At 45.1% G+C, this 25,228-nt stretch overlaps 1 protein-coding gene across 1 annotated transcript; it reads left to right on the forward strand.

Annotated features, from left to right (window-relative positions):
• The first annotated feature begins 1,919 nt into the window (after positions 1 to 1,919).
• NCF4 (neutrophil cytosolic factor 4) lies at positions 1,920 to 24,071 on the forward strand. The gene is made up of 10 exons (XM_015426480.1): positions 1,920 to 1,985; positions 7,685 to 7,769; positions 10,529 to 10,682; positions 12,144 to 12,214; positions 13,942 to 14,069; positions 15,270 to 15,327; positions 19,212 to 19,310; positions 20,118 to 20,248; positions 21,539 to 21,604; positions 23,710 to 24,071. Exons 1-10 carry the CDS (start codon positions 1,954 to 1,956, stop codon positions 23,945 to 23,947), a joined length of 1,062 nt encoding a protein of 353 aa, XP_015281966.1. The 5' UTR covers positions 1,920 to 1,953; the 3' UTR covers positions 23,948 to 24,071.
• Positions 24,072 to 25,228: the final 1,157 nt, after the last annotated feature.

Consider the following 25,228-nt stretch of genomic DNA (forward strand, 5'->3'; position numbering starts at 1 on the left):
CAGTATGACTGGGCAAAACTCTGCTATATTAACCAAATATCCTAATAATTCCCTGCCTTGCTGTTCTGCTCATTAAAGAAGGGGTTTGAAGACATCCTGCCTGCTGTATCTCTGTGGCCTTACGGCAGACTATTTACCCACCTCCACAATGAGTACACTTTAGAGAGGAGCCAAACACCACACTGAGAGAGAACTGTGATTGGCTCAAGGTCACTCAGCAGGCTTCATATGGAAAAGTAGGGAATCAAACCCAGCTCTTCAGATTAGAGTCTGTAACCACTACACCACACTGGCCCTCAGAGAAACCCTATTTCTTGGTTTCCAGTCCCGAGAAAGGAATGTCACCATGGGCCATGCAGAGACCCTTTGAAGAGTACCAGTTATTATAGGCTCAGGATCCAGCTCAGACAGACAAAGTAGAACTTCCCCATGAAGGTCCAGCCTTGTTTCTGACCTAACATGCTTGTCCGACAAAGGGATGCTGAATATATGCTGTGATGTCTTTGCTGTATATATTACAATGGGAATGTCTGTTCCCCTCTCTGATAGTCTGTCTGTTGGTTTAATCCACTGGTTCCCAAAGTGGGCAATACCGCCCCCTGGGGGGGCACTGGAATGATCCAGGTGGGCGGTCGGAGGCTTTGGTGCAATTGGGCAGCGTTGAATAAAAATATGTGGGCGGTGGAAGCATAAAGAAAGAAAAGTTCAGAACCTATCTAAAGCAGCCTTCTCCTGCCTTCGCCTGGTCTTCCCTTGGATCAGGGAGGGAAGGGGAGGTGGAGAGGGGTCACCATGGCCAATCACAGCCATGCATTTGCAAATTGAAAATGTATGTGCACCCTTGTAAGACTGGTGTTGCTGCTGGGCTATTGTGTGGTGGTTGCTGCTGGCCTCTGGCTTCAGGCCGACAACCTCTTTCTTTACTTACAACAACATCTTTCTTGACTATGTGCAAATTTGTCACTGCATCTTTTTGTCCACTTCTTAAAGGTAGATTTCCAGGGGGGCGCTGAGTATTTTTTTTTAATGAAAAGGGGCGGTAAGCCAAACAAATTTGGGAATCTTTGGTTTAATCTCATGGGTTAATCTAGAATAGTTGTGTAGTTCTGTTTGTTAGCCTGAAGTAAAGACTGCATGAGTTTCCTTGACATGAAACTGGTGGCTCCCATCCCTGTATCTTCAAATAAATGGATATTATTTTCAACACACCTGTCTCTACCTATTTGAACCTAAGAGCAGGAACATGAGTGAAGAGATTCCTGAAAACAACAGTTGCGCTGATACACTCTACTCTTTCTCACTTGAACTTGTCTCCAGTGTGTCAGCTATTTGGGGGACAGAATGTAGTTACTTACTTTATGCTCATTTTATACTTCTAAATTTTAGTTCATCATCCCTGTCTGAAACACTACAGTCTGCCTTAGCTGGATTTCAGTTTCTGTTTTTAGTATCAGCCTCATCATCAGGATGCTTGAGGTGACTTCACGTTATCCTTGCTGGAGGTCTGTTTCTGGGCCAAAATCTGCTCCCCACCTGACACTTCCGAACCATTTTACGTGTGTGCAAAATGGACAGCTGGGACTGGGTTTTGGACTTTGGGGAGCCTAACTCTCAGCCACCCAGAGCTCCTTTTTTTGGTTGGTTGGTTTTTAAGCAGAGCAGCAGGGTGCTTTTGACTCAGGCACACGTGTCATGCAACCTTGCTCTCTGTTTCAAAAGGCCTTTCTTTCCGCAGCACTTCCTCAATCAGAGGAGGGAGGGCCATTGTCAGAAAACATTCGGCCAGCTGGAAATCACTGAAGCCTTGCAGAGAATTCATGGTGCATATTTCTACTTTGGAGCAGCGAGAAAGAGCTCTGAAAACTCCCCTTCTGGTGTGCAACTGAAACTTGGATCAGGGAAAGGTCTCTTGTCTGTCTCAGTTTTTCTCTTGAGCTGTAAGGAGCTGAAGGAATGTCTCTTCCTAGGCAGCTGAGAAATGAGAGGTGAGTCCCTTAAAACCTTCCTGCTGGTTATTGATTCCCTGCCATTATCTGGAAAGCAAGCCCCCTTGAAGGGCGCACAATAGTTTTATGAAATGCTGCTCTGCTTGCTGTGTGGCTGTTAGGCTTTCACAATGGCACGGACACGTTTGCATTGAGTTTGCTTTTTAAAAAGACTCCACCACTCCTTTCCTTTCCAGACTCTCTCTGATGTGCTCTCCTCTCTCTCTCTCTCTCTCTCTCTCTCTCTCTCTCTCTCTCACACACACACACACACACACACACACTCACACACACACACACACAGACACACTCTGGAGTTGCCAGCTCTGGGTTTGGAAACTCCTGGAGATTTAGGGGTGGAGTAGGGTTGCCAGGTCCCCACTGGCCACTGGTGGGGGAGGGGGGTAGGATTGCCAGATCGAGGTTGGAAAACGTCTGGAGATTTGGGGATGGAGCCTGGGGAGGACAGGGACCTCAGTGGGTTGCGATGCTGTAGAGTCCACCCTCTAAGGCATCCATTTTCTCCAGGGGAACTGATCTCTGTAGTCTGGAGGTGTGCTGTAATTCCATGGGATCCCCAGGTCTCATCTGGAGGCTGGCAGCCCTAGTCGAGCCTGTGGGAAGTGGGGTTTGGGAAGGGGATTGACCTCAGCAAGATGTAATGCCATAAGAGACATCCTCTGAGGTTGTCTTTTTCTCCAGGGGAACTGGAGATCAGTTGTAATTTCAGGAAATCTCCAAGACCCACCTTGAGGCTGACAACACATTCTCATTTGTATTTTGAAATCCGCAAGTGACTCAACAGTGAAAGTAACCTTGTAGTATCATAGGAATTGTCAGGGCTTTTTTTGTAGAAAAAGTCCAGCAGGAACTCATTAGCATTAGGCCACACCCAGCAGTAGAAACTCGTTAGCATATTAGGCCACGCCCCCTGACAGCACCGCTCATTAGCATATTAGGCCGCATTCCCATGTTACCAGAAGTGTGGTCATCCAGCCACCTTTTGCTTCTTATTCTGTTTACCTTGTCGTCAAAACACCAGAGCTTTTTTTGTAGCAGGAACTCCTTTGCATGTTAGGCCACACACCCCTAATGTAGCCAATCCTAATGAGTTCCTGCTGTTGGGTGTGGCCTATTATGCTAATGAGTTCCTGCTGGGTGTGGCCAACTTGGGAGCCAGTCGGAACTCGGTTCCTGTGCGTTCCTGCCCAAAAATAGCCCTGGGAATTGTGCTGAAAGTAACTAGATCCTATCAGGTACTATAAAGAAACTGGGTTCCTTTACAATTCTGTCCTGATTCAAAGTTTGGTTCAGGCTTCAAATGTGGCCTGCTTGTGGGTTATTAAAAGTTCAAAATTGCCTTGTGGAGAAGGAACGAGCTGACCTTGTAGAGTTGCAGATAACACCAGCTGCAGAAGGGAGCTGCGAAGCCTGGGACTGGCTCCCCAATTAAGCACACTCCATTCAATTAAGCATCTGTGGGAACAGGGACAGATGCAGCTGCAGATGGATTTCATTTCTTTCTCCCAGGTCAGACCACCTCTTCTGTTCAGCCATTGGTTTAACACTTTGGCTATGTGTCATCACCTACGGACCCTATTGGTTCATAGGCCTGGAACCTCAGGGCCCCCTTCCCCATAAAGAAGTAAGATTGTTCTCTGCCTGATGGTGATTATTTGAGATCTAGCCATGTAGACACCTTCTCACTCACATTGGCCATCTTGGATAGCTCTGGTCTTTGCTGACTCTGGAGTAGAGCCACTTTGGACCCTTGGAACTTCCACCTGAGAATGGGTAATATCTTGTAACTTGGAACCAATGTATTACAGTTTTAGTTAGCCTATAAATTTCTAGCTTTCTTCTTTTACCCTCACAGTTTCTTGTTCTTGTTTAAAGTATTCTTGCACCTTAATAAAATATGTATACATTTAATTTACTTTGTGGTTATTTGCCTTCAACTTGGTCTCAAACTAAATCCAGAGCCCAGACTGGCTGATCACCTACCAGAGTAATTGTTTTGTGAGAAGGTCATTCTGCAAAGTGTACCTTGCGGTGTAGACTTTCTTGTTTAGGAAGGTTAGAGACTTGCCCTTTGGCTTCTGACCCCTTCTGACCTGGAGGTGATGTCATCATGCTGGGCACGTTGCATGGGGGATAGTCTAGCATTTGGCTAAAAACCCTATGGTGACCATAGAGTTTTTGGTGAAATGCTAGAGTGCCCCCTCCACAATGTGCTTGGTACAATGATGTGACTTCATGGCATGCAGGAAGGAGGGTCAGTGAGGAAATGCCATACAAAACAGAGGAAGCTGCGGTTGATCAAGTGGTTAAGACGCTGAACTGCAGGCTGTGGAAGGTCAGTAGTTCAGCAGTTTGAGACCCGGGTGCCGCATGATGGAGTGCGCTCCCATCTCTAGTTCCAGCTCCTGCCAACCTAGCAGTTCGAAAGCAAGAAATTGCAAGTAGATAAATAGGTACCACTTCAGTGGGAAGGAAACAGCGTTCCGTGTGCCTTGGTGTTTAGTCATGCTGGCCACATGACCACGGAAACGTCTTCGGACAGCGCTGCCTCTTCGGCTTTGAAACGGAGATGAGCACCGCAACCCTAGAGTCGGACTCGACTGGCTTTCGAGCAAGGGAACCTTTACTTTTAATGGTGGAAGACAATAATAGTGGGCGATAGATGACCCTCCCTGAGGAGAGAGTTCCATAATTTTGTTTCCACATGCAAGAAGGCCCTTGAAATGAACTCTGCTTATGCTTGCAGAGGCATTTTTCTTCAAATATTCTGGGATTCAGTTTCCTGGCACAAATCGAACCCTGGATCAGGTGAGCTATCTTCTCAGTAATTTTTAATTTCACTTTCCGGACTACAAGACTACAGCTACGATAACTGACAGATTCCACACACACACCCCCAACTGACATCACTTCACGTCAAGCATGAAATGGCCAAGGCCCAGCATAGGAGGAGATGTGCCTCCCTGTATTTGTAAATTCACCCGCCTGCATTGGTCTTTAGTATTAGCTGAAGTCTTGTGCAAGTCCCTCAAAAAGTGAAACTATTTATTATGTAGGCAAACCTCTCGGACAGATGTTTAAATTATGAAATAGACTTTTTCTTAATCTGTTTTACAAAATGGCTGTTGGCTTTCCCTTAGATCTGTGCAGACGTTTTGTTCCAGTCGCATGAACCAGAAGCCTGTCAGTAGGGTTGCCAGGTCCCTCCTGGCCCCCGGCAGTGGATGGGGGGGGGTAGGGTTGCCTGATCCAGGTTGGGAAACTCCTGGAGATTTGGGGATGGAGCCTGGGGAGGACAGGGACCTCAGTGGGGTACAGTGTCACAGAGTCCACCTACTAAAGCATCCGTTTTCTCCAGGGGAACTGATCTCCTGTAGTCTGGAGATGAGCTGTAATGCCGGGGAATCCCCAAGTCCCACCTGGAGGCTGGCTTCCCTACCTGTCAGCCATGCATATCAGGAGTTCATGGATCCCTGCAGTACACCCAGTATGCACACAGTTGTTGTCTTGTTAATTAGGCAATGCATGGATTTTCCATGCAGGCACGGCTTCCATTTATACACTGATTCATGTGAACAGAAGCGCTACCTGCATGGAATATCTACAAATTGTCCAGTTGACACATGATGATAGTGGCATGTATCGTGATCCCAAAATGTGTGGCTGGTGGGCTTCTGGTTCACACGAAAAGGACAGAACACCAGCAGTTGCAGGAGCCTGTTTTTAGTACACTCACTCACTCACAGACCTTTATTGGCATGTATTGGATTACAGGTAGAAACAGTAAACAGATAAGGGAAAATGAGTCAATCATATGCATCTAGACATTATGCAATCAATCCTTAATTACCAAACTTAGAAATAAGGCTACCTTTTCAGTTATTTTGGGTGATGAATCATTCAGAAGATGGCACACCTATGATGTTAAATAAAATTGGGTGTAAAAGAATAGAATGTAAATCATCATACTGCGAACAGTACAGAAGAATATGGAGGACCAAGCCAACTTGATTTAGATTACATGCACAAAGTCTTGTTGAATATGGAATCCTATTATATCTACCATAAGTAACTGTAGATGGATCAGTATTGCATCTAGCAAATACAAATGCTCTGCGCAATTGTGGGGCATGGAGGGCTGATAAATAAGAAGGCAGATGGCCAATAATTGGAAGGATTTCAAAATTCAAAGGGGAGCAGGATTTACTTGCATCACTGACTAATTTTTGTATTTCAATATCTAGGATTTTACGTTGAATTAACTGATAATGCATTTGTAAAAGGGAGCATATATAGGGAATCCATGGATAAGCCCATTGTAATTATTTTCTTCTCTATGTAGGCAGTCCATTTGGACGAGATGGATTCAGACAGCGTTTAGTGTAAATAGCTCCCACAGTCAGCAGTGTAGTGCAGTCAGAGCCAGTATTTGATTGATATAAGCCATGCACTTGTTTCTATCATGTTAAGGCCTGTTTTTAAACAGAGAGCTGTGTTTGGAACGCAGCATGGCAGACCCATAATTTTCCTTATGAATTTGGATTGCACTCTTTCAATACCGGTCTCGAGGGCGCTTATCCATATTGGAATACCATAAAATAACTATGGGATCACTTTGGCCTTAAAAACTTTTAAAGCAGCTGGAACAAACTGGTTACCTTTATTAAAGAAGAAATGTGAGATGGCTGATGCATTGATGGTAGCTAAATTAATCATAGATTTGCGATGCTAAGACCAAGTCATGTTATAACTGAAATAGAGACCTAGATATTTAAAATGCTTAACCTGCTCTATTTCTTTTCCATAGAATGTCCATTTGTGGATTTTACAGGATTTAGCAAATACTAATATCTTGGATTTCTCATAATTCTTGAGTAGTTTATTCTCAAAAAAAATATCTAAGACATCTGTTCAACAGACCTCTGAGCCCTACCCTCGTGCAAGAGAGCAGTACTGTATCATCTGCATATAACAGGATAGGTACATGAAGGGTGCCCAATTTAGGAGAATGATAATCTTCTTCCGCTAAAATGGGGGCGAAATCATTGAGAAATAAATTAAATAGGAAAGGAGCAAGTATGCATCCCTGTTTAATTCCTTTTTAAAGAGAATTTTTGGTGCTAATTCCCCTACAGTTGACCATTTGGTTTGACAAGTGGTGGAAGTCTTAATTTGAGAAGTCTCTTGTCAATATCTAATTGGTACAATTTAGGCTGTAGTAACTCTCTGTCAATTGAGTCGAATGCTCCTTTAAGATCCAGAAAAGCTACATAAAGTTTAGAGTTTCTAGATCTAGTGTACTTATCAGCTAGATGCGCTAAGGTAATACAATGATCTATTGTAGATTTGCCCTTGTACAACCCAAGTTGTTCAGGGCCTTGTATTTAGTACTTGTAAGCCATCTTCCTGTGTATGTGTTTTAACAGTGTACACGTTTCGGATAATTGTTGTTTTTAATTTTTTGTATACTACATATTTTAAAGCTTGTTTCAATGTTTTTGATCCCCCCACACCTAGTGGACCCTAAGTTGAGTGGCAAGGAGGCCTAAATGTTTTAATTTAATAAAACAAATAAGTCTTGATTGTGATTTAAAGCTAGGCAGATCAAAATGTTATTCCACTATCACCACAGTAATGGCCATTGCAGCACAGTGCTAATCTTCTCACTTGCCTTTCAGTGACTATGACCAGCTTCCAGATGATGTGGCTGTTTCTGCTACTATTGCAGACATCGAGGAGAAGAGAGGCTTTTCCAGTTACTACGTAAGAGAAGGACATTTTTCAAACCTGATGATTTGTTACCACTCAGAGAGGAAGGGAAGCTGGCACTGCAGGAGATAGTTCCTCTAAAGGGTTAACAGTGTTTGTTCACTTGGTTTCAGAAAAGGGATGTTCCAAATGGGAAATTACAGCATTGACTGGATTTCACAATAAACACTGACATTTGCTGTGACCGTTTAAAGCAAGTATACCCTTATAGTTGGGATGTTCTTTGGGATGCAAGCAAGTTGTTCTAAAAGTCATTGTTCTGACATTCATGGTCAAAGGAAGAGCTAACAGTGATTTCTATTCAGCACACACGGGGAAAGCCACAAATTTAAGGATTTGTAGGAGAAGAAGAGGGAAGTAGCACCTCTTTTTAGGTTTTTAAGGTTTTTATTTTAGCATAAAATGTTGCGAGCTAGAGCCTGCTTCCTCAGATGCATGTAGTAGCTCATCTGCAGAATTACACAAACACACATATCTACACATGCACAGGTCAGAGGGCCATGAAATGTGGAAATACAGGCTGAGATGTAACCATATAATCAAAGAAAGTACACAGCCCATTCATAACAGGGCAATCCATCACTGGGTTGGACAAGGGCGATCTATAGCTGTTGGTTGTGATTGATCTATCAGCATCACTTGATATTGCTGACCATGATATTTTGGTGGATCAACTAGAATTGATATTTGGGATAAAACTCTTTGTTGGTTTTGTTCTTTTCTTACTGGCAGACAATAGTCTCCGTAGGGGAGGCAGAATCAACTAGCTGGCCCGGCCTCATATGTAGGATCCCCCAACTGTCCATTTTATTCCCAGTGTTCTTTAACCTCTATGTTAAAACATTTGGTTGACATAATCTGGCACCCAGATTTACATTATCTAAACCTCTGAAATCAGCTGTGAAGATCCTGTTATCAATGTCATGAGCAGTGCTCAGATGGGTGAGGATCAGAAAACTGAATCTTAATCCAGATAATATGAAGGTGATGTTGGTTGGGAAGGCAGAATGTCTGGCTTGTACCAATTGACCAGCTTTAGATGTGATTAAGCTTTCTTTAGTAGAGAAGTTAAGAGCCTGAGTATGCCCTTGGACTTAGCGTCATTGATGTATAAACAGGTTGGCACAGCTGGTAGGAGTCCTTGGTTTCAATTGCATCTAGCTTATAAAGTAGCCCCTTATTTTAGCCTCTTCCAAACTTACAGTGCTGATCCACGCTACTATAACCTCCAGACTGGACTACTATAACATGTTCGATGTGAGGCTGCCCTTGAAAATTTCTCAGAAGCTTAAGTTGGTACAAAATGTGTCTGGGGTCAGCTGCTTGGGATGTTCTCAGCTGATTACCTACATGCTTCTGAGTCCAATCAAAGTGCCAGTTGTTACCTTTAAAACCTTTCCTGAGCTAGGGCCTTCATACCTATTAAACATATTCCTGGTACACTCCCATGAATCAGAGGTGCTTTTAAGATTATTTATTTATTTATTTATAAATTAAATTTTTCAATCACCCAATCCCTGAGTTCACAGGGCTCTGGGTGATGTACAACAGTAAATAAATCACAATATAAAAATCATTAAGTTACAATAATAAGCCATTCAGTACAATCTTAAAAACAGTTCCCAGACGGTGTCCATAGGTCAAGTTTTAAGCCAGTTCTAGACTGTGTTGCCACCTCACAGGCAAGGTAGGGAGGAGTCTGAAGAAAGATGGAGTAAAGGACGGGGGTGCCCGCCATGACAGAGCCTGTCGCTGCCCTCAACCAAAAGCCTGGCGGAACATCTCTGCCTTGCAGGCCCTGCGGAATTGCATTAAATCCCGCAAGGCCCTGGTGGAAGTTGGCAGAGAGTTCCACCAGGTTGGAGCCAGGGCTGAGGGCAGATGGATATCTTTGGGGCCAGGGATCACCAGCAGATTATTCTCAGCAGGGTGTAACACTCTTTGAGGAACATACCAGTAAAGGTGGTCCCGAAGATATGTCCCAAAGGTAGCCTTCTCCTGGTGGTGCCCTTTCTCAGGACTGTCTGTTTCACTACAGTTAGGTCACAGGCTTTGTCTGTGGTGGGACCAATCCTTTGAAATGGTTTACCAGAGCAAACGAAGAGGGCGTCTTCACTTCCTGCATTCAGGTAAAATGGTCTTCATTCAGAGGGCGTTTGACAAAGGGGAATGTGTTTTGAGGCGATCATGCTGTTTATATCTTGTTGAAAGATTGTTTTATTGTACTTTATATATTTCCAACTTGTTGCTTTGCTAGCCACCTTGAGTTTAAGGAGATAATTTTTTTGGCAACGTTTTCAATGGAAAAAAAATAGCATCAATTAGGATTCTCCCTAGTTTTCCTGAACAAGTTAACATAGGATAAGGAAGGAAACCCAGGTTTAAATGTAAGCTGTCATAACCAGACTCTGGAGAGGAGACATTTAAAAAAAAAAAAACCTCCGAAAAAATAACATAAAACATTTCTGTGTTTTCTATCTTTCTGGCCCGTGTTAAGGATATAGAAAGATGCCTTATGCCAGGCCCACGTTCACAGCCCTTCTGGCTCACTAGTACCTACTCTGAGAGCAGTTCTCCAGAAGTCTCAGGCTGAGAGAGATCTTTCCTATCCCTGTTTCCAAGGATCTTTAACTGAAGATGTCAAGGACTGAACACGTCCCTTTCTACACACACAACGTAGAGCTGTGGCCCTTGCCCCTTAGCAGTGATTTCCTTATAAATGAATTCGGTTCTCATGACGTCTTCCCTTCCAGGTATTTGTGATTGAAGTGAAAACAAAAGGTGGAGGAAGGTATATGGTCTTCCGCCGCTACCGCCAGTTCTATAACCTGCATGGCAAGCTAGAGGAAAGATATGGCGTGGGAAGCAAGAACAGCCCTTTTACATGTACACTTCCCATCCTGCCAGGTAAGCAGCAGAGATCAGCTCCCCTGGAGGAAATGGCTGCTTTGGAGGGTGGACTCTCTGGCACTGCACCCTGCTGAGGTCTCTCCCCTCCCCAAAGCTCCCCCACCCCCGGCTGCACCCCCCAAATCTCCACGTAGTTCCCAATCTGGAGCTGGCTGCCCTATGACTACTGCATCACTTTTAGGGTCAAAAAGGTTGCCAGAGTTTAAATATGCCAAGGAAGTGGAGCGCTGACTGTTTAGAGAAAAAGAAAGTAGGTGTATTAAAGATGAACAAACAGTTATAGAACATAGAAGAGAGACAGCCTTAACTATCTAGTCTAACTGCTGAAGGAGGAGCAACAAGAAGAAGGAAGCTCTGCAGGAGCAGGAAGTCTCCAGAAGAGCCAATCAGGAGACAGGAAGGACATAATTCAAAAAAGTGGGAAGTCCCTGGTCTAACTTTGCTAACTACCTGTCCTTCAGCTGTCCACCTCTAGGGTGATCTTCAGATCTTCTGCATAAGGCTGTAGTATAGACCTTGCATATTCCAACAAAAAATGGGTGCTGGGGTAAGGGGAAAGTTGCTGATGGATGGCTGGATCCAACCCATTAGTTATACAAAGCTGGATGCTCCTGTCTACTTCATTTCAAGATACTAGGAGTCCCATGTATTTTATTTTGTATTTTAAGGAATTTAGGGAATATCCACACTACAGACTGACATTGGTTTAACAGTCATTCTGTCAAGCTAGGGAACTCCAGGAACTGTAATTCCATGAGGCAAAGAAGGAATTTCAAGGAGAATTCTTGGCCGTCAGGATGCTACAATACCCAGGAATTCTTTAGGGAAACCCCTGAGAGCTAAAGGTAGATATAGAGGAATTTCACATAACCCTTTTTAACCCATATTGAAGTAGTTTTTGATCCGTTGTGGAGTAAACTGGTATAGGGCTGCCATTTCACACATGGCTTTCCCCTTCTGGTAAAGAGCTGGATCTGAAGCGGTTTGCCATTTCAGACTGCACCGCTTTTTCCCCGCCGTTTTTCACCCGCGCTGGTGATCTCCGTCTTTTATTTTTCTTTTTGAACGTTCGCTTTAGAGCGCTATAGTGGAGATCTCCCGAGCGGGCGAAAAACGGCGGGGAAAAGCACATCAGAACCGGGAGAGGAAACTGAAGACTACTTGGAAGTGGTTGACATGTAAAACACTTCAGCCCCATTTCCTAAACGGGACAGTAGCATTTGTGTGTGAAATTACATATATATTCCGGTAGGGAACCGGTTCTAAAACGGTTCTGTCTGAAATGACAGACCAGAAACCGTTTGGGAACCGTTCCTCTTCTGGATTATATCGTCTGTCTGAAATTCCTCTTAAAGTCTTGGAGCTACCAAAAATCCTTTAACAATCAAATTTCACATTTCGTTTCCTTCTGCTACCTTTCAATGGCAACACCAGTTCTCTTAATTTTGTGCTTCCTAGGGAAAGTTTATGTTGGTGCCAAGAGAGAGATTGCAGAGAGCCGGATCACAATACTCAACACGTACATGAAGGTAAAGGTTAACTTTCAAACTGGGTTTAGGTTGGGCATATTGGTTATTCCACCAGAGAGCTGCCACCAGTGCTCCCTCTAAGCTGTGGAGTCTTGTGAGCAAAAATTCTACTTTGTGAGCTACTGGCAGTAAAGTTGTAAGTGATTGATTTGGCTACTGCATAAATTAGTTTGCTCTGGAGCCCTCCTTCCTGAGCCAAGACAAAATGTGTGAGCCGGAGGCTAAAAAACTGTGAGCTAACTCACACTAACTCAGCTTAGAGGGAACACTGGCTGCCATCACTTTCTTAATAGTAAACTGGCTCTTCCCCCTTGTGGTCATAAAAGCAGCAAAACCAGGCCATCCACAGAGCAGACAGAGAGCTCTAGGTGCTGGGGGAGCTCCCTACCTATACAATAAGATATGACTTTGCACACGTAACCAAAAAAACCCTGGCCTGATGAGAATATGCTCAAGGGGGCACAGAATGTGAAAAGCAGCTGAGATTGTTGAAGGGAAAGGAAGGCGGAAGAAGGAAATTGGCTTGCTCAAGTCTTTAAGACTTTATACAGTCCTGGAAGGGAAGATTTCGGCAGTGGGGGGGATTTCAAATTGCTTCCTCCCTGTTCCTTGTGGGCCAGCTTGTATTCACCAGATCTGTGCCGTTTCATCATTACTGTGTTTAAATATGAGTACAATACCTCTACTGGCTGCAGTAGGTGTTTGACTTCAAGTCCAAGTTCTGTCCCATCAAACCAGAGTTACATATAACACAAATACACTGAACAATTTTACAGTGTATTTGTATCTGTTTTACACCATTTTATCATAGCTTCTCACAAAGAATCCTGGGATATATAGTTTGGTAAAAGCGTTAATTGTTAAAGGCTCTTGCAGAAGTACAATTTCCAGGATTCCCTGAGGAGAGGGAATAATTCTGAAACCAGTTGTGCAAATATGCCCTAAGAGATTCGCAAAGAGAGTTGAGTTCAATGGACTTCGAAAGATGTTACTGTTCAGTATTGTGCTGTCAATTTTAACATTTCATCTGCCACATTCCCCTTACATTAACTCTAGAGAGCAATCAATTTAGGAAGAATAAGGGCTCCTCCATTAGTCAATTTTTAGTTCTACTTGCCATATATAAAACACACACACACACAGAGAGAGAGAGAGAGAGAGAGAGAGAGAGAGAGAGAGAGAGAGGATGATTAATATTTGCTGAAAGATCCTCTTGCATCTTTTCACCATAGAATTTCAGGCCAATTGCTTTTATGTTGGACTTCGTTACTCTGTGTCAGAAAAAGGCTAAAAAAAGGTGGCAGGAATGTGTTCATTTCATAACTTTGGAAGGTGACACATTCAGAGAATGTGTTAACAGGACCATGCACTAACTCAGCCACACAGGACCAAAGCATCGGGAAGTCTGCAGTTGTCTACCTCCAGCCTGATTAGTGACACTGCGGTGGTCTCCATGGCTTAAACATAATGTTATTGAGTTTTATTTATTGTGCTTTGATGGTCTTGGCCTATTTTTTTAATGTTGGTGTTTTAATGGTTCTGTTTTTTAATGCTTTTGTTTTAATGGTCCTGTTTTTAATGCTTTTTTAATGCTTTTGTTTTATTAGTTGTAAGTTACCTCAAACAAGTCTCTGGAGAGAAGCATAAACATTTCCTAAATCAATCAATCAATCATGAGGGAGAAGCTTTTCTGTTGAAAACTTATTTGTTTCCATCTCTCAATTCAGAAACTACTTAACCTGCCTGCCTGGTTTCTGATGGATGAAGACGTTCGGTTGTTTTTTTATCAGTCATCCTTTGACAGTGAGCAGACACCTTTGGGGCTGAGAAGGCTTCGACCACGCACTCGACGAGTGTAAGTGTCCGTCTGTCCTTCTTTCCTTCCTTCCTTGGTTGCCAACTTATGGAAGGCACAGGTCTGGCAAAGGATGGGCCTAGAGTTGTGGGCCTGGCACTAGCAGGATCTCGTTAGTGCAGGGCATGGGGATGGGTAGCATTGTGCAACAGGGCACCATAATGTTGAGTGACATTCTAGGAACTTCCCCAGTGTCTATGGTAGAGATTCCATTGAGTGATGCTCTATGCCTAGAATGTTACTCAGTGCAATAAGTCTTTTCTGGGTCTTCATCCAGAAGTGATGTTGCTACATTGCTTGACACCATTCCCCCCCCCCGCACTATTTTGCCCCTGCTGTCCCACTGAGCAATCAAATGGCAAACCTAGATGAGCCCCATCCAGGAGTGGAGTCCAACCTAGGACAGATGTCTCTTTCTGGTGAGATGATTTCAGGAGTGAAAGGGAAGTAGAAAAGGCAACAAAAATGGGCTTATTAGCTGTTGTAGATTTTCCAGGTTGTCACCTTGATACAGAGAGTACTCCGCCTTTCTGCGTTATACCTCTGAGGATGCCAGTCACAGCTACTGGCGAAATGTCAGGTCCTACAATGCCAAGACAGTGGCCAGACAACCCAGAAAATCTACAACAGCTAATGAACCCTGACTGTGAAAGCCTTCGACGACATATCAAAATGGGTTTAGATTGTAGAGAAGCTGGTTTTGAGGCCCAGAACACCCTGGGTTGAAAATATAAAGCTAAAATTGGCTACATAACTAGCCTTCATAGCTCAGGATAGCAAGTTCTTATGCCTTAAACGGCAATGAAGAATCTAAACCGGATTCTCCTATTCTCTCCATTATAAGAAGAAAAGTTGTAGCTGGTCAGAAAGGGGGAAAACTGGTTCTGCCAGTGGAAAACTGGCCAGCTGGCAGTGCTATTTCTCAGCCTTTACCAACTACACAAGCTATTCAGCAATAATCTACCTTCCTTTACACACATAAGTTAAATCAGGCCATTAGTCTGTCGAGGTCAGTATTGTCAGACTGGTCTTACCTGATCCTTTGAACTGGAGATATTGAGGACTGAACCTGGGACCTTCTGCATGGAAAACACACTCTACCATTGTGCCACAGACCTTCATTTAATTTATCCTTATTGCTTCATGACCTTTCCTGAACGGATCTGATGAAAAATTATTCTACCCGTTATTTTGTCACAGAAAGAGCATTTGTCCCCAGGAACCTGGCTTTGACAGAATGGCAGCTCCGCGGGCTGAGGTGGGTATCTTACTCAGTGCTGAACAAAAGATGCAAGCTTGTCTTCTTCTCTGAACAAAAGACATCGTATTTTAGATCTGCATAGTAACAGACTTTGATTTAGTTGACCTGTTCAGAACAGTGAGGCCAGCCGTCACTCGTGTGAAGATTTTTAGAAGCAGAAGGGGCTGAGAAGGCATGACAGAGGAATCCATCTGTCCTGCAGGCCAGCGCTCAGTCAATTGCACTGGCTACCGATTGAGTACTGGATCCGCTTCAAGGTTTTGGTATTGACCTTCAGAGCCTTATGTGGCCTGGCACCAACATACCTTAGGGACTGCCTCTCCCCATATGTGCCCCAGAGAGCCTTGCACTCAGCTGAGCAAGATCTGCTGGTTGTCCCCGGCCCAAGGGATGTCCATTGAGCCTCAACGAGGACCAAGGTCTTTTCTGCCCTGGTCCTGGCCTGGTGGAAGATGCTTCCACGTGAGATCAGGGCCCTGTGGGACCTTTTATCGTTCCGCAGGGCCTGTAAAATGGAGCTGTTCCACCTGACCTTTGGATGAGGTGGCAGGCGTCCAGAAAAAGGAAAGATGCCCCCCACTTTGCTGAAGACACCACCTGTGTGCGGCCTGGATTAAACAAATTTTAGAGCCCAATGGCACCAGTATGGACGTAGTTTGTTTTTAAATGTTGTTTTAAGGTTTTAATTGATTAGTTATTATTGTGTTATGAAGCCGAATGGCCCAACAGTGTTGTGATGCACCCTGAGCCCATTTACGGGGAGGGCGGAATAGAAATTCAATAAATAAATAAATGAGCAGTGCTGGGGAAGTGTTTGATAAATGTCATGAAATGCAGCTCTGTTAGATTTGGGGCTCTTCCACATTCTCATTTTCTTTGCTTGTGTGTCCCTATTGCTTCGGGGGGGGGGGGGGTTCTGCACATGTTTTGCTCCCTCTAGTGGTTGATTCGATTAAATCTGCAAGAAAATATGTCCGGCATATTTTCTTGCAGATTTAAAGTGCAGGGAAATGTGTCAGACATACAGTGATGTAATATAAAATTAACCACTAGAGGGAGCAAAACATGCAGAAAAGGAAAAACAAACCCGAAGCAAGGAAAATGAGAATGCGAAAGAGTCCTTTGGTTCGGAAGCCCTGGGTTCAAATCCATATGAATTATGAAGCTCACTGGGTAACCTAGGGCAAGTCACTGCCTGCCAGCCTAACCTCACAAGGTTGCTGTAAGGCAAATATGGGAAAACTCCATGCATCTTGTCCTTGGAGGAAATGAGGGGCAGTCTGCTCCAGACAATTCCAGATGGGTATTTGTCTCTTTGTGACAAAATAAAACACAAGTGCAGTGGCACCTTAAAGACCCCTGGAAGTTTTGTGGCAACATCCCCACAATTCTCTCTTCTCCAGCTCCTCCTTTTTCTTTCTCCCTCTTCTGTGATTTTTCTTCTAAAAATATGCCAAATTATGTCCTTCCCATGGCATTTGAAGAAGAGAGCTGTGACTCACAAAAGCTCGTCCTGGAATAAATGTTGTTCGTCTCTAAGATGCCACTGGACTCCTGTTTGATTAGTCTAAACAAGGCAATTTACCATATTCATGATTGTGAGATGATGTCTGACATGATTATTCACTCCATGTGTTGATTGCTGCCAATGTTAATCAGCATTGCATGGTCTAGAAGATGTTTGTTAAATTCCCCAGAGTCTTGGAGTGCTTGTCCCATAACTCAAAAGAAGTAGTAGGAGCTAAGTCTTTGAAAGGAGAAGACACAGATGAGTTGATAACCCCCAATGATTTCAGACGGTTTGGAATCCGAACTCCAAGGCCACCCAGTCCTGAAAACGTTCTTCTCCAAGAGCGTAGTGCAAACATTCTAATTGCCATAAGCTAAAAAGATCATGGAAGCCATCTCTGAACTGTTGAGGTAGATTACTGAGGTGGCAAATGTGTGTAGCAAATCTTTTAAATGAACTAATATGTCATGTGAAAAGGGAAAATGTCCCCATGATGCCTGAATCGCTTAGATGGAGCCATAGACATAGCAGAGACTTAATTTCGTTTCGCAGATGTGTAGACTAAAGGTGAAGCTGGAGTTGCCACACTGTTAACTGGGTGTTTAATTAGGTGAATAAGTAATGGTAATTAAACTACACACACAAATTAAAACTGCCCATTGTGCAGCCTGGAGGCCGAGGGCATGGCTTCTCTCATGGCATTTTTGCCTCCTGTAATATATGGCATTGTGTGCTGGGGACTCATTTTTAAAATTTAGTGGTGAGCTCACCTGCAAGCTGAATTGATGGGCACACTCTTCCCGGCTCACATTCTCTGATGGCCCCTGTGGCTGTAGAGCTGCATAGTTTTGCAGTGGGAGAAGGGGTGTGCCTGCAGGAGCTATGCACAGTAGTGGACAAAGGTCTTTGCAATAAGGCAGGTTTCAGCCACAGGAAGACATCACACATTTCATCCTGGTGGGAATGTCATTAGACGCTGGAACTGCCAGTTGCTGAATACTTGCCCCCCGGGGGGGTGGGAGCCTTCAAAAAAGATAAACTGGTTGGTTTGGTTTAAAATTAGTGGACTGGCAAAGCTAGGTTGAGCTCACAATGACAGAAAATGGTGGAGGAAAGCTGAACATTACCTTGTTCGACTTTAAGGTAAGATTTGGGACTGAATGTTTATGGTGTATGTATGTATGTAAATGCCACCAAGTTGCAACGGACTGATGGCGATCCCAGCATGGGGCTCTCAGGGCAGGTGAGAAGTAGAAGTGGTTTGCCCTTGCCTTCCTCTGCAGAGTCTTCCTTGGTGGTCTCCCATCTAAGTACTGACCCTGCTTAGCTTCCGAGATCTAGTGGCAATATCGAGATACTTCACAGTGCCTTCCCTCCCTTCTGCAGTCTGGCATGTGACTGTATGGTCTTTGTGTTTTCCTAGCAGCTTTAGCTGTAGGGCTCTGGTCCAGCTCTAATTAAAGGGGAGATGGTCTCTGCTGTCTCAAGAATAAGAATCCATCACCCAGCCCTGTAATCCACTGTGGCTTCCTGGCCCGAATCCATAAAGGATCTAATACAATCCCTTCTTCCCTGGCAATGATGTCACTATCTGCATCGTCTGCAGTAAGATTTATGAAGCTGAAACACAGCTCAGCGATTGCAGAGCTGAGCAAAGCAGTCCCTGCAGTGCCACAGGGGATTCTTAGCTGAGACCCAGGCCGCGGTGATGACAGTGGGTGAGCCCACATCCATTGCCATCAGGGCCAGCCCAGGTACTGGCCAGTTGGTCCCTGTATCCCTACAGAAGCTGCTGGGCTCAGCTGGGTCTGAGGCTGTTCTAGTGCCCTAACCAGCTCCAGTCCCAAGCACAGAATGAGAACTACAAGCACACAAACTTTGGCCCTGTTCACACGAGGGGTTTTGGGCCAGGAGAGGGATGGATCGGGTCCGCAGCAAACGGGCGCGATCCTACAGCAACATCTGGGAATCATGCTGCGCCCATCCCCCATCCGTCCCTCCCTTTGCGCACCAAAAAAGAACCACCTAACCGGGTGGTTCAATCGAAAGGGCCGCGGCAAGTGCGGCCATGGGATCGGCGGCGCGTCCTTGCGCCGGCGCATCCCCGGCCCACGGCCGAACTGCGCATGCTCGAGCATGCGCAGTTCGGCAGCCCTCCCCCCCTCGTGTCCTCCCCGGCATCTGATCGTGCTGGGGAGCAACGGCGCGCGGCTCACGGGATCCATGGGATCCTGCCCGCAGCATCTCTATTTTGGTGCGGCTCTAATTAGCCACACTTTCACCAGTGTTTTTCCTGCCGTGTGGCAGGGGCCTTTATCTTCTCGAACCGAATCTACTTCTTATCTTACAGTGTTTAATGTCTTTCTTCTAGGCACTCTTTGATTTTACAGGGTCCACTAAACTGGAACTAAGCTTCAAGAAGGGAGACTTGATCTATTTACTAAGCAAAGTCAACAAAAACTGGTTTGAGGTAAGTTGTTATGGTTTCATCTGATCATAAATCTGCAAAACCCGTCCAGTGTATGGTGGCCACTTCTAATCAGTTTGCTTAGCTTAATTGCAATTATTGGATGAAAAAGGAAAAGCACATCACATGCTAAATGTAGGTCTTCCATGTCCTCATGGCTAGAAGGTCCTCTGAATTTTGTCTGGAATCTCACTATGATGATGAAATACAAGATGGTTGACATCAGTAGCAAAAACTAGGTACTTGTAACTCAGTAGTTCTTTCAATAACCAGATCAAAATAGTGCTGCATTCTAAAGCATTAGTTGTTATCTCTCCTGTAGAAGGCTTTGAGTGCTGTTCTATGAGAAATGCGCTATTCTTGCCACTACACATTGTATAGATCAGTGATGCTCACTCAGTGGCTTGGGATGTGTGGCTTTGACATGCCACCTGTGGCTCTTCTGAGCACTGTTTTCCAACATGGCACCTACCCCATCTTTCAGAAAAGTGGACAAGGACCTTGCCCGGTGGGGCTTGTTGTTGGCAAGTGGTTCTCACCTTTTAACAGTTGATGCCAGAAGAAGAGGTAAGCTACAAGGCTCCATGAGGGGCAGGCCACACACCAGGGACAGAAATAATGTGCCCCATTGAGTTGATGATAATTGCAAATGTGGCTCTCCATGAGCCATAGACTGAGTACCACTGGTACAGATGTTATAAGGCAAGCCATCAGATATCTCAGCCCTATTTGCTGTGCTCATGTGACACCCCCTGGCCAATTTTTTAAAAAAAGTTTTGCCACATGTGTGATGCATTCCTCTTCTCCCAGGGAACTGTCCGAGATACCACTGGCATTTTCCCATGTGCTTTTGTGAACATCATTAAAGACCTCCCACAAGAAGAGGACACTGTCAATTGGCTACGCTGCTATTACCATGGTGACAATTTCACCTCCATCAGGTAATCCAATGAGATCTTTTTCTTGCTCTTCTTAATTTCTTTACCTGGCTAAAGAACCTTTGAGGTCTAGTGAGGCTTCAAGAAAACACTTCCTTCCTAGGAGTCTGTAAGTTCTCTGGGACAAAATGGCACTGGGGAGTAAAAACTTATTAGCAAATCCCTGGCTCAGACCTTGTCTCTGCCATAGTCTGTAGGTGGCCCTGGCTAGTGCTTGGATGGAAGACCACCAAGGATGACGGGTTGCTACATAGAGGTAGGCAGCCAGTTTGGTGTAGTGGTTAAGTGCGCGGACTCCAATCTGGGAGAACCGGGTTTGATTCCCCACTCCTCCACTTGCACCTGCTGGATGAGCTTGGGCAAGCCATAGTCCTGTCAGAGCTGTTCTTGAAAAAGAGCAGTTTTTGTCAGAGCTCTCTCAGCCCCACCTACTTCACAGGGTGTCTATTGTGGGGAGGGGAAGGGAAGGGAGTTTGTAAGCCGCTCTGAGACACCTTTGGGTAGTGAAGGGCAAAGTATAAATCCAATCTCCTCCTCCTCCTTCTCCTCCTCCTCCTCCTCTTCTTCTTCTGTGAGCACCAGGATCACCATAAGACAGTGATTTGACAGCTTTTTCCACCACCAAAAGGACAGTACATTTTCCTCCAAGCCCATTCGCAACTCTACACAGAGAACTACTACATGGGACTAAATCAGGCTATAGTAATGCCCCCACCCACAATAAACATGGAAGCAGAGCCTGATCCTTTAAAAATTGCCACTTTTGTCTTTATCGTGGGGAAGCCCAGGGCCATCTCAATGGGCACGTGTGCCATTTGCAATTGACAATGTTGGGCTTTTAAACACCAGCAGGGCCCTTTGTGGCTGGGTTCAAAGACTACAGTGTGAACAGGGGTCTGAGGGTTAAACTGGATGAGCCAGTGGGAGTTCTGAGATCAGATCCTAAAGTGCTAATAAAAGCTGTGGGGTGTGTGCAGCGGGGAGGGGGCTTAATACCCCCCATGCGGTTTCACTAATCAAAACCAGTTAAAGTGGTAATCACTAGCACTGTGTGTGTGTTTGTGTGTGTGTGTGTCTGAGTTTTTGACCGCAAAACCACAGAGGGGGAATAAGTTAGCACCCCTCTTTCTCTCCTGCACAACCAGGATCCAGATTCCCCCCTGAACACACACGCACATTGTTTTTACTAGTATTTGTAACATACTTGGAGGATCCCGTCACTGATTTCCTAGCGTCTCTTCTGTTCCAGTGTCCAAGTTTCCAGATACACAATCTTGTTCTTTTCTTTGGTAGGGACATTTCTGTGGAAGAGGACCTGAGCAGCACCCCAGTGTTCCAAGACCTCATGGAGCTGATGAGGTAAAAGCACAAGCGTGGTCGCTCTCTGTCTAAAAAGTCCTTAGACGAATGCAGTGATTCAGCTCTAAGGCTTCATTTAAAAATCGGAACAAGACAAACTAACCGGCTCGCATGCTGGTTCATATGTGCAACAACCCCGCACCCAAAACACCCCCACACACAAGTGATTGGCTATTTACAGTGGCCGAGAGTTCCATAGGCTCTCGGTCAGGAGCCTAGCCTGCCGATAGGCACCAGCTAGGATCCGCTTGTCCCATTGTTACTGCGAGCGAAGCTCGGCCGCTTCGCCTGACCACGTGGTGAGATGGCTACGCACGTGGTCTGAGATGGATACATTACACTTTCAGAAGATGCTGGAAATGTTCGTGTTCCTGTCCTGAGATGCTCATCACCTCTGCAATTGTGTCTGCAAAGGCTTTGTACTGAGCAGCCTGATTATTTCTATGGTCCCTTAAACAGAAGTGATAAAAAGAAAGATTATGGGTTTTCCCCCCTTCCTGACAAGTGGAGTGCTCTGTTCCCTGAAACTTACTATGCTGCTTCCCTATGGAACTTGTAACAGTCTGCAGCGCCTTAATTTGTCGTGCTGATGCAGTCTCCTTTGCAGGTCATGCTCACCCTGCTATTAGCTTGTCTAGTTCTTCCTTAATTCTATGTCCTATCCTGATCTGCCCTCCCCTTCCAGTTCTTAATGCCACACTTAGCACTTCATTAAACAGATCACTTGCTAAGTATGCTCATTAGTGCTAACTTTCATTGCAGCACCTTTCCACGTGGTCTTTGTCCTTCCCTTTCCCCATTGCCTTCATCAGTACTTTTAATATTAGTGCATATCTTTGTTGGTCTTGGTAGGCTTCTGTGAGCTTCCTACTCACCATCTTTAATTGTATGATGTTCAGGTTTCTTTTAATGTGACCATCAGTTTTGCCAGTCCTTCCCAAGAACTTTTATCAAAACCTTTTGGTTATACATTCACTAGCAAAGTTACTCATGAGCAAATTTGCTGCGTTGAATCCCCCCCCCCCCAGCAGAGACCAAAGCCTGCTTCCAGATCTCGAGACGCCCACAAGCTAGGGCACTCAGTTGCACAAGCTGTCCTGTTTAAAACAAGTCTGTCATGTTCTCATGAAAGTTTAACCAGATGTTAAACATTTGGGGGCAAGTGGCTCAGTGGAAGAGCATGTTTGGCATGCGGAAGGTCCCGAATTCAATCTTCTGCATCTCCAGACCCTGGAGTTCCACTGCCAGTGAGAGAATGCAGCCAAATATTTGCATATAAATATTGTTTAGGTTAAAAAAAAATTAGGCTGTTCTTAAGACACAAAGGGACAAACCTGACACACCCCCACCTTGTGGCCAAATGCTGAAGCACAGTTCTAAAAACACTGATTTAGGGGAAAGTAGCAAGCATGCTCCAAACTTAAAAGAATCATGGGATACCATCATGACAGTGAGTCCATGCATCAATGCAGAGGTGCATTAGGGCAGACGCAAAGAGAACCCCAAGTGTGGTCAGGGTTGCCAACTCCACATTGGGAAATTCCTGGGGATTTGGTGGTGGAGCCTAGGAAGGGAAGAGGTTTGGGGAGGGGAGAGACCTCAGTGGTGTATAATGCCATACAGTCCACCCTCCAAATCAGCCATTTTCTCTAGGGGAACTGATCTGTGAAGTCTGGAGATCAGTTGTAGTGGTGGGAGATCTCCAGGCCTGACCTGGAGATTGGCAACCCTAAGTGTGGCTGAAACCGCATGTCAGCTACGTATGCTATTTGAGGTACATTACAAGGTCAAATGCATAGGGGACATGGGGGTGGGAATCAGTGTTCCCTCTAAGCTGAGTTAGTGTGAGCTAGCTCACAGATTTTTAGCCTCCAGCTCAGACATTTTTGTCTAAGCTCAGGAAGGATGGCTCCAGAGCAAACTAAGTTATGCAATAGCAAAATTGCTTGCTCACAACTCTAGTACCAGTAGCTCACAAAGTATAATTTTTGCTCACAAGACTCCACAGCTTAGAGGGAGCATTGGTGGGGAAATAACATTTGGATAGACCCTCAGTAGCATGATTTTCAGTTGTAAGGAGAATCAGTGTGTTTTTCCTTTTCCAGGCGAGAGTTTGGGTGCGATGATATTGCCCTGAATTATCGTGATGCAGAGGGTGATCTGATCCGTTTGCTCTCCGATGAGGATGTTTTGCTGATGGTGCTGCAGTGCAAGGACAGGCCGGTCTTCCCAAAACACATCTTCCCGTGGAAACTGCATGTAACCCAGCAGGACGACTACACTGTCTACAACACCAGCCCAGCAGGATATGCCATACCAACACAAACAGAGAAAGGGCCATGATCTTCATGACTCATTCTGCTGCAGCAGGAAAGGGTCATAATTCAGCAACCAGCAACAACAGCGAATTTCTGATGCCTTCTCCATATTTCCCTGTAGCATTTCTATGATTAAAAACAAAAAGGAATGAACAGCATTTGCAAGAGGCTGGATAGGTGGCTTAAGAACGTACAGTTGCCATTAGCAGGTCAGACTTCACATAACCAGGGTTATTTTTGGGCAGGAACGCACAGGAACAGAGTTCCGGCTGGCTTCAGAGTTGGCCACGCCCACTATAGCCAAAACCTCTGCGTGCATGGCTACAGAGGGAAGGCCTGGAAAGCAAAACCCCCCCCGGCGACTCCGAGGCGGATGGGCCAGGGCCCCTCTGGAAGGATCGGGGAGGCATTTAAATGCCTCCTCATGCCTTCCCTGGCCTGTCCAAGGGCTGGTTTGCCCGGGCTCCATGCCGCTGCGGGGTGCCCGGGGAAGCCAAGGGAAGACATGGGGGTGTGGCCTAATATGCTAATGCACTGCACTGTCAGGGTGTGGCCTAAAATAATGATGAGTTTCTGCTGTTGGGTGTGGCCTATTAGGCTAATGAGTTCCTGCTGGGTTATTTCTACCAAAAAAACCCCTGCACATAACTTAGTAGGTTTGACTTGGTTCTTGACTAGTTGGTGGAAATATCCAATACTGTAGGCTACTGAAAGAGTGCCCTGACCTGGATGGCCCCCAGGCTGGGTCAGTCTCGTCAGATACCGGAAGCTAAGCAGAGGGTTATCTTCACAGGAAATCGAGGGTTGCTTCACAGAGGCAGGCAGTACAGAGGAGAGCCAACCTGGTATAGTTGTTAAGAGCAGCAGGACTGTAATCTGGAGAACCAGGTTTGATTCCCCCCTTCCTCCATGTGAAGCCAGCTGGGTGACCTTGGGTCAGTCACAGCTTTCTCATCTACCTCACAGGGTTGTGGGGAGATGAAGGGAAGGGAAGGTGGGGAGACGAAGGGAAGGTGATTGTAAGCCACTCTGAGACTCCTTCAGGTAGTGAAGAGCAGGGTATAAAACCATTTTAAAAAAAAAAGGCAATTGCCAACCACCTCTGAATGTCACTTGCATTGAAAACCCTTCAGGGTCTCCATGTCAGCTGTGATTTGATGGCAGTTTCCACCACCACCAAAAGAATGTTCCAAGCCCTTATCAACCGTTTTCAGTTTCCAGTGACCTAGTGGTTTGGTTCATTTAAAAAGATGTTATTTTGTTCATATAAAAATGCTGATTATCAATTTCTTCAAGCATCTCTTAC

Source organism: Gekko japonicus, unplaced genomic scaffold (assembly GCF_001447785.1).
Source record: "Gekko japonicus isolate JY-2015 unplaced genomic scaffold, Gekko_japonicus_V1.1 scaffold1105, whole genome shotgun sequence".
Lineage (NCBI taxonomy): Eukaryota > Metazoa > Chordata > Lepidosauria > Squamata > Gekkonidae > Gekko > Gekko japonicus.